The following is a 13573-nucleotide window of genomic DNA, read 5'->3' as shown; positions in this document are numbered from 1 at the left end:
AGTAGTTGGGTACCGCGAGTCGAGGAGACTCGAGATATGCCATCCGCCACGTCCATTCTCGCTATACACATGCCTATCTCCATGTTTGCGAGGAATCTCCATCCTTCTCATAACCTATATTAATTAAAATGTACATGTATAAATTTCTCCACATATCATGTCAGAAAGGAACTATCTATGAGCCTTGTAGCTTACAAAACCTTGAAGCCAGCAGGTTTCTTCTAAATATTTAGTTTTTAGATACTCTTGTTTCATTTTGTCAAAATCAGCTGACTTTGAGAAAAACACATATGATCGATAAAAAATAAATGACGGTGGTAAAAGATGCGTCGTGGAAAGAAAATTTATAGGAATCTAATCTGGGGTTATTTTCACCCGCCCACGAGAGATTGCCCATCTTTATAAAACACCCGGTATATATGTGAAGAAAGAGGGAGAAAGTTGTATTTTTTCGGAGCCCCCGTTGTATCGTATCCTCAATTGAGCTATTATAGCGATTCCACCTCGATGTTCCTGATGTAATAGAAATGCGAATCGGGGTTTTCGCAACAATCCCCTTTTTCGTACTTTCACGACGGTCGATATGCGTCGGTTTCAGCGGCTCGTTCAGCCAGCCGCTGAAAGATGGCCGCGTTTCCATGCGTGCGACGCGCGCATAGACGTCCCGCAACACATGTCTGTCCTTCTCTCTCTCTCTTTCTCTCCTACCTTCTTCCTCCTTTACCTTTTACGTCCCTCCTCGTCCATGAGACAGACTCGTGTCTCCAATTCTAGAATCGCATCTCGTTCCTGAGATTTATAAAAAAAAAAAACATTTATCCGAAGTCGAACTCTCCCTGCACCAGAGAATATATATCCTTCGACATCCTTGTTTCTTTTTCAGCAAATGTTGCAGCGATACTTTTTTTTTGCTTTGATAGAATTCAATTTTAGATTGTGTTTTTTTTTTATATTAAGCTATTTTAAAATTTATTGATGTCAAATTTAAGTTCGCTTTAGAATTGAATGAACCATTTATTTATTTATCTATCGATTTTAACGTTTTAGTTTTCGCGAAGCAGGATTTGCGAACAAAATGAACCAAGAGGGAAAAAATTTTTTAATTTTATTTCTGATTATTTCAACTATTTTCAACTGTCTTTCTTTAAACCATTAATTAATCACAATTATAATTTCTTATAATATTTTTGATATTGTCCATGTATGAATAATCTGAACAATAATTAATTTGAAAAAAGCAAACTCGATTCTTCTCTCATATTCAATTCTTTTATAAGAATACTTTTAGGAAAAAAAATCAACTTTGATTTTTGAGCATCATTAAACTCGACGAGGATCATTACTTTTGACCCTTAGCATTTTTGTTTACGTATCAAGGTACATGTTTGATGAGAAAAGGGCCTTGCATCGTGGACAGAGATTCTTCTTCAGTCAGCCATAGCAACCTGGCATTGCGGTTCTGCGGATTAATCAGTTAGGAATGCCAGCTCACGGCGAGGAAGGACCGGAGCAAGGAGCGAGTAAATTGGACACGAGTAGATCGATCTACGATCGCATTTTAAATCGCCGTAGGAACGATTTACAATTCGCGACAAAATTCCATATATAATTCCCTACGCCATTCGCGAGAAATCCAGAATTGTTAATAAAACAGACTAAAATAAATGCTATTTTTTCGACAGGAAATCACATGTCCTTTACTTAAAAGTAAAATGACAGAGAGACGATGGCATTCGCTCCATTGGAAACCGATGTTTGTTCGATATCGCGCGAGCGAATCGCGGGTACTAACGGGTGTCCCAGAAGGACGGGAGGGAGGGCGAAGGAGACGACGACCTGGCATTGTGTGCGCCTTCACTATTACATCCAAGGTTACCCCCGACGAGACCCAGGTTCTCTCTCTCTCTCTCTCTCTCTCTCTCTCCTTCTCGGTCCACCTTGTCTTTCGCTCTCGAGCATCAACCCTGTTTATCCGCGACACGGAATCATGTTTCAAACGTATCTCGATAACGTACAAGGTGTCGCGCATCTGATGACACCGAATTGACGTTTAATCGCAAATCCGGAATCGCACGAGAGTGGATATACATGTTACACGGAAATTAAGCAATAATAAGATAAGATAACGATTACACGTCGGCCGGAAAATTTACGCAACACTCCAAGAACAAGTGTATCGAGCACCCCAAACAAATTGTGTAATCGGTATTTTTCCGATCGGGGTATCATGCACTCTCGTTTGACAGGCAGCGTAATCTCTCCTAGATTATTCCATATTTATGATTTCATCTTCTTCAACAAGTGGAACTTAATTCGATATTTATATCCGTTTTCCGGCTACATTTAACGTCATTCTTGATTAAGGTCTCAAGGAGTTATCAGCGTGGGTGGAGAAACGGAGGCAGGAAACGCTCTACGCAACCGCCAAGATTTATTTTTAAATTGTTATAACAAATAATAAACTAATTTATTTAATATAAATTTACATATCAGAGAGTTTATTTATTATTTACAATATTAATTATTTAATTTAATCGAGAATTTAATTTATATAATATAAATTTATATATCAGAGTTTATTATTTACCGTATTAATTATTTAATTTAATCGAGAATTTAATTTTATATAATATAAATTTATATACCAGAGTTTATTATTTATCATATTAATTATTTAATTTAATCGAGAATTTAATTTTATATAATTTAAAAATCCATCTCAATTATGTCAAATTTAAAAAATAAGGAGAGAAAAAAAGGAAAGAGAGAGAGAGAGAGAAAGAGCGCGAATTTTTCACTTTGACAGAAAGACGGATGGCGAGGAGGTAAAGGGGAAGGGGGCGGAGGGGGCGCGAGAGGAAAATTTTCGCCGGATGAGAAACGCGCTAAAAACAGAGATCGGCATCTTTCTTCCGTTTGTTTTACACACATAAGTACACACGCGTGTTCATTATGCTACACGTGATCGTTCGGCCCGTTAGACACGTGCGACGCAATAAACGCGTGCGATCCTCACGTGAGCGCGACGAAGCGTGTCGATAAAAATACACCCACACTTGATACGTGGTGAAGTACGAATTTCTTTTTTTTTTTTTTTTTAGTGTGATATACACGTGTAATATTGATTAATTCATCGCGCGCGATAAGCGAATTGTCCTCCACGTTTCCGTTAAGCTTAACAGGCGGCTTAATTTATGAGGCAATTACGAATTGAAGTAACTGCGATGACACGACTGCGCAAATGACAGCGCATTTAAATTTTCGAAGCGCGACCTCGGAAGCTAACACTCGTTTTTGAAAAAAGAAATTTGACGATTGGTGGATTTTTATATTATAAAATTAAATTCCCTATATTAAGTTAAATAATTGTTACAACAAATAATAAACTAATCTATATAATATAAATTTATACGTCAGAGCTTATTATTTATCATAATTATTAATTATTTAATTTAATATTTAATTTATTTAATATTTTATTATTTAATTTATTTAATATTTTACTACTTAATTTAATATTTAATTTATTTATTATTTAATTTATCGAGAATTTAATTTTATATAAAAATCCATCCCAATTATGTCAAATTTAAAAAATAAAAAAAAAATATATATATATAAAGATATTTTTTATATCGTATAATTTTATTTATTTGGAAAAAAATTAAACGTCTCTCATCGAACGACCGCCTATAATAATATCGAACTGCGCTAAATCGATGTAATAACCGTGTCGTGCACGTATATTATGACTTTATTTTCTTTCTTACCCGCTTCTTGCGCCTTCTCGCACTCGAGAAAGATCCGCTTTACTCTACATTGCGTGCTACAAGATCCTCGAACACCTCGGGAATTTAAATCGCCGCACGAGCGATAAGTTAATCGCGACAAACATTGATTACTTTTACAGGTGAGCAGCGATGTCGAATTTATAAATGCAAACGAAATCTTGCGATGCCTCTATTGCTTTGAGAAACTAACTTTGCATATGATATTATGTAGAATTAGATTGTGTGTGTGTGTGTGTGTGTGTTAATTGACATGCAGAATTAGCTTCCATTGTGGTTTTAAATATAAACGTGACGTTATACTTGTCATCATTCTTTTCTATTTGCTGTGATACAAATCAGAAGATATTTTGGAATTGGATGAGATATTTTGGAATATTTTGACAATCAATAATTTTCTAAATTAGTCCAAATCTTCTTTTTCTTTAGATCTACTATTCTCACAATATTCTATAAAAAATGCATTGAAAATAAACTAAAATAAATTATTTTATAAATTATTAAAAATAAATTAATTATTTTATAATAAATAAAAATAAATTATTTTATTGACGAATAAAATATAATAAAAATAATATAATAAAATAATAAAATATAATAAAAATATAATAAAATAATAAATATAATAAAAATAATAAAATATAATAAAATAAAAAAAAACCAGTGCATGCACCAAGCGTAGTAAAATCTAGAATTTTAAGAAGAATAATATGTGGTTAAGAGATAAAATAATCGAGAGATAAGTAAATTCTTACGACTCGATGCTCCCCCCCCCCCCCAATGTGGGGGGAGGGTCAGATGTATTGACAAGTAGGCGTTATCACTGAAGGGTGAATGCACGAGGGCACGGCACGTTTTTCCGTTATCGCGGATCCATGAATATGTTTATAAATGCGTTCGCATGTAAAGTGTTTATTATCGCAACAAGGCCGTTTTGATATCGCGTGTTATTATTCCGATCTGCGCGAAAATATCGCATGCGTGTACGTTTCATCGCTCTTTCTCGTCGCGCAATCATCGATTACAATACACTCCCCTCCCCCCCCTCCCCCACCTCTGTGTTTTCCGATATGGAACAATTTAACAGATAAATATTACATCAGATACATGGATTTGGATTATTGTGGAAAGTTAATCGTCTGTCAACATCGATGCGTAACTCGTTACGAAAATATGATCGATCCGAGAGAGAGAGAGAGAGAGAGAGAGAGAGATAGAGAGAGAGAGAGGAGGAGGAGGAGGAGGGGAGGTAAATATTAATTTCGCAAAACGCGTGCCAGAGAAATCGCGTTTTTAGATACGACTTAACTACTCGGCACGAATCCGTCTGATGTCAGAATCGCACGCGCCATTAATACGCGCTGACGTCATCCCGCAGAAACGCATCGAATCCTTGCGATATTCAGGCGCGAGGAAACGAAAGTACACCTCTCAGCCTTTATAGCGTGTAAGGAAGGAAAAAGTATCGCACTTCTTGTACCAAATCTTCATTTGAGATTTTCGAATTATGTTTTAATTCAATCAATTTTGTAATTTTAATTTAATTTCTTTTCCGATCTATTGGTAATTTTAGTTGAATGGAATTTAATTATCGAGTAAATATTTAATAAAATAATATGTAATTAAGTTGTAAATTATACATGTAATTAATATAACATTTATATAACATTTATATGACATTATATATAATGTTATAGTTCGCAATTTTCAAGGGAGATTATATTAATAAAAATGAGAAATGCGTGAAATAAAAGAATCAACGAGAGGGAAGGATGTTTATATATTTGAAATGTTAATAAATTCCAGATTATCGATGATCTTGTTAGAGCGAGTAAATATTAATACAAAAAATATTAAAAAATGATACACATAAAATATAAACGCTTTAATTGTAAATATCAAACGTACAGTTTCATTAAAACGCAATTTGTCTAATAAAGCCCGGATGTTTCCACAACTCGGATCACTGATAACACGTGTTTGTTTGCATTAACGCATACGTACTGATATCATAACGAATACAATGTTACATCTCGTTCGAGTCCCCCTTAATTAAGATGGGACATTATTAATCCTCGTGCATACAAGTTACGATAACATCCCACAGCTTGAATTGAGCTTGACTTGAACTTGTTTGAACCTCTTAAATTTGCCCCAACAAAATTCCTTTATTCTTAATTACTTTATTCGATTTCTTAAGTACTTTATTCGATCACCTCAATCAAGTATCTCGATCGCTATCTTTAATCTTTCGAAATCAATCCCACACGAAAATCTTTAATTGCATCGACTGTTGGACAATCGCTCGATAAATCGCGTATCATCTCGTTAACGTCCGGTAAACGACCGGTATTTCGAGGCGCGAGGGGATGACGGACGATGACAATCGACCGATGGAGGAGGCTCCTCGCGCGACGTCGTGATTTCGCACGACATCGTGACCTCACGATGATGCGACAACGGTCGATGATCCGCAAAAATTACACGTTCACCATCCCGCCTTGGTTCGATTGCGCGAGAGAGAGACAGGCAAATGTGAAGCGCCGATCTTTGCGCGGGACAAGTGACTTTGACAGAAACGTCATCGACGAGCGAAGACCCTATTCGAACGTTGGTCGTGATTTTTTTCACTTTCGGCGTCGATTAAATCACGAATTCTAAATTAAATAAATAAATTAGAAATTAAATAAATAATTTCTAAATTGAATAAATAATTTCTAAATAAAATAAATAATTTCTAAATTAGATAAATAAATTTATAGAGGAGTTAATTATAATATAAAATTAAATACGTAAAAGTCAGATCGCTTCCCTTTGACGTTTATCTGTCAAACGTCACGTGCCTGTAAAATAATGGGTAGAGGATTGCGAGAAAACAAGTTCGCGAAACTTACTCGCGACCGCCAGCTGACCGAATCGGCCAATCACGGATCGGGGATCGGATTAACGGGGCCAAAGCGACGCGCGCTGATTGGGATTTGCATGACTCATGAATTATGCACGGTGCCGGGTTTAAAAGTCAATCGCGCCGCAATTAGGATCCATACGGCGGCGATGACGGAGAGAATGCAGCCTATCGATCGCCCGCCGAAACCCGGCCCGGGTTAAGGTTAAAGGGGGGAAACGCGATGCCCTTCGCGGCCGCCTCTTCTTCGGGCGCTGCTGCTGACGTCGAAATGCTAGAGACAGACAGAGATCATGTCGTCTCACTTAACTCATTTAATTACATTTGACTTTTATGTATTTAATTTTATATTATGATTAACTCCTCTATAAATTTATTTATTTAATTTAGAAATTATTTATTTTATTTCTAATTTATTTATTTAATTTAAAAATTATTTATTTAATTTTTAATTTATTTTTTTAATTTCTAATTTATTTATTTAATTTAGAAATTATTTATTTAATTTCTAATTTATTTATTTAATTTAGAAATTATTTATTTAATTTCTAACTCATTTATTTAATTTCTAATTCATTTATTTAATTTCTAATTTATTTATTTAATTTCTAATTCATTTATTTAATTTCTAATTTATTTATTTAATTTCTAATTCATTTATTTAATTTATAAATTATTTCTAAAAAATGGAAATAATAAACTATGTCAGAGGGGACTCCGAATAATCCTATCCGCCAAAAAACAGGATTATTACATGGATGCTTTGATAATAATATTCTCAGCTGCGAGGGTTTTCATCTAGTTATATAATAGTAATATAATAATAATGTTATTCTCTTTCTCGTGAGTTGTACAGAAATTGTAAATTCAAAGAGTGTCTAATCTCTGACTTTATGTATTTGTGTGTGTATTGTTCGTTCAGTTCACGCGACTTCCTTTCCTTCGCGGTCGATACGATTTCACCTCGCGACCAACACCATCGCCGGCCACTCGCCCACGCAGAGACGATTTTGTCGTCGATATATCGTATCGTATGAATTTTCTAGACTTACAAAAAATAAGATACTAATATAACGATCGCGTTATCTCGCGCTCGGATCAATTTTAGGGTCAATTTTAATGAGAGCTCGTCTCCAACTGGCACCTCTGCAGTGCATTATTTTTATAATATACGGGGTGTATATAAAGTGCGTATCAAGTAGCAATTTTGCACGCAATTTTGCATCTTATCCACTTTAACTTTTAATCGTTTCCGCTCGAAATTGATTTCGCTCTGTAAAAAATTTCGCGTTTCGAGCCAACTTGGTGTCGTAAAATTCGGTTACGCGGCAAATGTGTACAAATTTCATTGAAACGCGCAATACGCTTCGATTAAAAATATTTCGCTGTTCCGTCTCTCCGGCCCGTTACGCATGAAAAAAAAAAAATGCCGTAATCGACGTTGCAAAACACAGCTCGCAAATTGACGTTCATAGTACCTGTGAAAGCAGCGCCTACGGGTTCGGATAAACCGATCGATAATTGATTCGTGCATGGATGCACGACGCGTAATAGAGTCGGGCAAATCAATAGCGCATTAATCGAACGCACTCGGAGCGATAGCGCGAGATCGACCAATTAATTTCCACGCTTTGGCGATGGCGAGATCAGTCCCTATCCTTCGATTTAAATTAGGAAAATTATCGCAAAGAAATCACGGCGATTTGTTAATAATTAATTACAATTAATTATTCTTAATTATTATTATCCTTATATTCTTAATTATTCTAAAATTAATTATTATTAAAATTAATTATTATAAAATTATTTATTCTTAAATTTATTATCATCTTAAATTAATTATTTTCCAGATCGACTGGAAGGATGGTAAAAAAAAAAAATACAAGGGCGAATCGACATCGTTAGATTCTTCAATGGCGAAGCTAAAACGGCGATTACGGCGCGGATAGACAGCGCGCCGTCTTGTTTAATATTTCACTTCCGGCGGCACCGGGGCTCGGAGTAGACCCGGCTCGTGTGCGCGCTGCTTGTCTAAAAATAGGAATATAGATCTGCGCGGATGTAAATCCGGGGTAGGAGTGGATGAGGCGTGAGTGTGGCCAACATTTCGCGGACAAATCTCACGCCGAGCGAAATTCCGCGACGGAATCGATGGGGAAGGACGGGATTTCCAGATACAGAAGGATGTAAATATTGTAATCATGCGCCAAAAATAATAATTTAAAGAGAATAATTGAAAATCAATTTTTTTTCGAGCCTCAATCACGGACAGATTTTTTCAAATCGCGTCCGGGAAAATTTAATTTTCTCTCAAATCGTCAAAAAATGTCGTCGGTTTTATTCTATTATTTTTCACGTGTGATTATAATATTTGTATTAGTGTAATATTCCTATATTTTTCGTGAAAAGATAGTCAGTGTCGAGATGACAGATTATTGATATCCTAATTTATTTTTAATTTTATTATCCACTTTGATTTTTCGCTCTCTAATAAAAACTCTCTTTGTTATAAATTTGTTATAAATTGTTATAAGTTTATTATAAATTGTTATAAGTTTATTATAAATTCTTATAAGTTTGTTATAAATTGTTATAAATTTGTTATAAATTGTTATAAGTTTGTTACAAATTTATTTGACAATAAAAGTTTTTTTTATTATTCAGATTATTAAGATAAAAAAAGTGTGATGAGAGAAGCATCCCGAATGTTACTAATTTCTTTTGTATCATCATCTATCATCTCGCTCGGGGAAAACATATGTTGAAAAAGCGCTTGAAATTCCTCCTCAAACATATACATGTTTCCGCCATGCTAATCCTCCGCACGCTAAAGGGTAAATTTAACGCCGAGGGGGTACGCTTTTGTAGCGGCAAGAAACGCGAGGAAACTTGGCCTGGAGAGAGAGAGAGAGAGAGAGAGAGAGAGAGAGAGAGAGAGAGAGAGAGAGAGAGAGAGAGAGAGAGAGAGAGAGAGAGAGAGAGAGAGAGAGAGAGGAAAATAGACGACGAGTACATTTCACGAGATTTTACGCGAGGAATCGCGCACTCTCTCGTGAAGAGATCCTGTAAAGGTGGACGACGGTGAGAGGCCATCGCACGCGTGCGCGGGGGAGGGGGAGGGAGGGAGGGGGGACGGGCAGGGCGAATCGGCAACATGGCCGCCATCTGAGCGAGACGAGCGCCGCCTGGCAAGATTTCTTTTCTATTCCCGCCGTGAAATAATTCCCGATTCCGTCGTTTCCTCGCCTCTAATCCGCTTAGGTTAGATCCGTGAAATCTCGATTTTCGGGCGAAACTGTAAATGGATTACGTCACTTGCACCGACATCTATCCTTAAACGCTGGAAAGGAAAGCGATGCCCGAGATTATTGCGTTCGGAAAAATAATTTAACTTGAAGATCCGCCCTAATGCGATGTAAAGCCGCCTTAATGTAATCATTCGCGCGCTGCTATTTGATCCTGACGCTAGTTTGTTGACAAGTCTTGTTCGGGATGAGCGTAAATCTCTGGATAAATACATATGTTTGGAGACTCAACACGTCGGGATGCTTTTGTACATATTTTGAATCGCAATGACTTGGTGAAAGATTTGTCCTTGTAGCTGTAGGATTCGAATCTACCTGTGCTCTTGCAATAAAACAGCTTTATATACGCCAATAAACTGTTATCATTCCTACTGCAGTGGCACTCGTGTTCCTTGCACTCCGCTTCCTTACCTCTCTATCTAGTTAGTCTACCCAAAGAGACTTAAATGCCTCCTCCAGAGAGGCACAGCGGATGGTTTTGTTTTCATTTAGGTTGACTGATACATTCTACTATTGCCACAAGGGAGGAAACCTTCATTGGACTTGGAATCGACAAGAAGCACCTAAAATCAACTGATGGATAAAACACAATACTTGATTGAACGAATAAATAGAATAGATACAAGGAAAGACATGTCTACTTATGTTGTCTGGGGTTGCATGTCAAGACACACGGATGGAATTGTGAAAGTCAAGAGATACATATCACGTAGTGTCCTTTTAAGGAAGAAAGAAAGCAGTAAAGCGTAACAGACACCAGCAATGTGTACAGGATTTGAAGATTGTTCAGTCCAGGCTGTGCAGTCAATGATAGAAGCCCTCCAACGGATTTTCCGTCACGGGATACACGAGGAAGATGCACGAATCGTCTCCTCTGAAACCGCCCAAGTCGGACCACGCGATCGAGGAGGAAAACGCGAGTATCTCGCGACACGAAGTGCGTGCTTGACCTGGCCTGGCTCACCATCTTACCAGGCATTGTTGCCACCATCCGGGACGAAAAATTGCGTCCACGTCCAGGATTTATCCGCGATACTCCTCGCGGTTTTCCAGAGGACGACTCGACGACGCGACCGAGGCTCTCTCTCCCCCGTTGCTCTTCCTCCCCCTCGGACCGGGCTCCCCTTCATCCTCGGGGGCGAAACTTTTTTTTTGGTTAAGTACGACGGACTCGCTTCTCGGGGCGATCTCGCGGACACTCGCGCGATTTCCCGGTCCCTGGGGCAGATCGAGGCACAGGACGACGAGATTCGCGACCTTAGACACTGTTGTAGACCAGGACGAGGAGCAAAGGACGAGCGACGACGACGATCGTCGTCGTCGCCGACCGAGGGACGAGCACGTCCCGTCGACGAGGGTCTATTCCCGTCGCGTTTTCCTCGCGGAAGGGGTCCTCGCGAACCCGGGTCTGTCAAACCGAGGGACAATCGCGTCTCGCGGGAGCGTCGCTTACCTGAATGTGACAGGAACGCAGAGGCTCGGTTGTATCTTGGATGTAAACACAGGCATTTTTCGACGAAAATGACACTAAGGCAGTCGAAACAGCTGGTGCACGGATACCGCGCGCATCGCGGCCGACGCGGGGGCGTCGCGCGGGCCGATCTCGCGTTATTAAATGCCGCGGGAGACACGGGGATCCGGGATCTCCGCGGAAAACATTAATCGAAAACTGGAGACGGTAGCCATTACTTTTGTGCGAATGTACAAAACAAAGGTTCACATCCACGGACTCGCGAGCGACCGAGCCTCGAACCCAGCTCGCTTTCCGGCGCCTCCGTCGCGCCGCGCGACATTCGAAATCCCTCCCCCGGATCCGCCGGGCGAGCGAATATCTACTTTTACTACGTTCTTCCTCTCTCCCGTCGAGAAATTCAGGTTCACTTTTTTTTTCAAGAATAACGCGACGCGAATCCGGGATCCGAAAGATTCGCGCGTTCGATAAACGACGGGATCCTTCGCGAGGCTCCTTTGGAAACTCGAGCCGAGATGACAGGTGCTCAGCTGGCCGAGCCTGCGCGCGGCGCCGACAGATGGCGCGGCGCGCGGGCGCCGCGCCATCTGGCGGCAAGCGCCGCAAGCGCGATCGCCATGCGCTGCCAACGTTAGGGACGAAGAGAGGGGGGAGCGGGGGGAGACGCGAGGCCGAAGCGCGCCGAGGGGGTTCGGCTGAATTCGGGGCGCGATGGGCTGAGAGGAAAATCGCGGCGATCCCGAGGAAAAAAAAAAGGTCGAGACGCTCTATCGAAACGTCGCGATTGCCGGAAAAAAAAGCGGAGCGCGTGGGCGTATAATGTTGGCACTATTTGTCGCCTCGCGCGAAACGCGGCGATCGCCGGTCGCCTGTTATTGATTTCCTCGCCCCCTGGTACATGTGTATCCCCCAACACCTGTAAACAATCGTAGAACGTCATGTATCGACGCGATTGATTGTGAGTAGGTATCGTCGATCGAGAATTGCCCTTGTTTCGGCGAGATATGCTGGATCGTTTGAAAGAATCGCGCGAGAGATCCTTGGATGAGGAGAGAAAAGAATGAAATAAAGTCCGGGGCACGGTAGAAAAAATTGGAAAGGATAATAGTGCGTCCAGAGGATCCTAAATTCGCGAATGAACGGGATATGATATTTCGCTGTAGCTGAAGTAATAACTTTTTCATTCTAATAATATTAATTTATTATTATAATAATATTATAATATTTAAATATTATAATAGATAATAATATTATAATAATATTTAAATATTATAATAGATTATAATAATATTTATAGCAATTTGTTTGATGAAAAATAATTATTTTATACATTTGTTTCAATTTAAATATGATTTACAAATATATTTTCTTTTTTATTTTATGATAAACTTTAGCTCAGTAGTATAAATAAAATTATCATTTGATTTGTATTTCTACCTCATCTAATACAAGTGAAAATTATCATCCAACTTGTATTTTTTCCACACGTAGAAATGGCAGATGCAGATCCACAGTTCAAACGCCTTTTACTGCCAGCGGAGGAGACTCTGTTTGAACAATTGTTGAGATTTGGCCTCTATGTCGGCGCAGTGTTCCAAATTATCTGCTTGTTGTCCATAGTGATATATCAGGCAGGTCCATCCGATGGTGTGGCAGCTTTAAAGGTATTATTTTATGATTACATCAGGTTGCTGAGGATATAATTTGTCCTTCATGCCTGCTATGATAATAATATAATTGTTATAATTGCAGGATGACCCAAGCGACGTAGAATGTTCTGAAAACAGTCCTCAAGTAACGCCAAGAAGACCTCACCGGCCGCGCAAGCAAGAGAAGAAGAAGAGGCGTTGAGACATTCTTTGTGCAATGACCAAGCATACTTTAATTTATACTCTAATTTATATGTTTTTACATTTGTATATTTACATTCTATGATCTGAAGCATAATTTGAAGACTGGCCTTTACTCTCAAGAATAATTGCTTCCTTGTTATACATGTCTGAAATATATATATATAAGTTAGTTGAAAGAAGACATTTTATATAATATTATAATCTCTTAAATATATGTTTTTAATCTTATATCCAGGTATTAAACTATTCTT

The 13573-nt window shown here is 38.6% G+C and overlaps 1 protein-coding gene across 2 annotated transcripts; it reads left to right on the top strand.

Annotated features, from left to right (window-relative positions):
• The first annotated feature begins 12150 nt into the window (after positions 1-12150).
• On the top strand, positions 12151-13550 carry LOC145965561 (protein anon-73B1). Of its 2 annotated transcripts, none has more exons than XM_083089228.1 (3): positions 12151-12427; positions 12961-13133; positions 13222-13550. In XM_083089228.1, exons 2-3 carry the CDS (start codon positions 12963-12965, stop codon positions 13318-13320), a joined length of 270 nt encoding a protein of 89 aa, XP_082945354.1. In that variant the 5' UTR covers positions 12151-12427; positions 12961-12962; the 3' UTR covers positions 13321-13550. The 2 variants fall into 2 exon arrangements, with proteins under 2 accessions (XP_082945354.1, XP_082945353.1); XM_083089227.1 differs by having other exon boundaries at positions 12157-12637.
• Positions 13551-13573: the final 23 nt, after the last annotated feature.

Source organism: Camponotus vicinus, unplaced genomic scaffold (assembly GCF_025532165.1).
Source record: "Camponotus vicinus isolate PSW18456_S1 unplaced genomic scaffold, iyCamVici1.0 SCAF_14, whole genome shotgun sequence".
Taxonomy (NCBI): Eukaryota; Metazoa; Arthropoda; class Insecta; order Hymenoptera; family Formicidae; genus Camponotus; species Camponotus vicinus.
This window is presented reverse-complemented; position numbering and strand designations above follow the sequence as displayed.

Excerpts from the sequence above, each read along its gene's own strand:
- LOC145965561 (XM_083089228.1), top strand. The coding sequence starts at position 12,963 with ATGGCAGATGCAGATCCACAGTTCAAACGCCTTTTACTGCCAGCGGAG. Across the intron at positions 13,134-13,221 it reads ATGGTGTGGCAGCTTTAAAG|GATGACCCAAGCGACGTAGA; the intron begins GTATTATTTTAT and ends TTATAATTGCAG.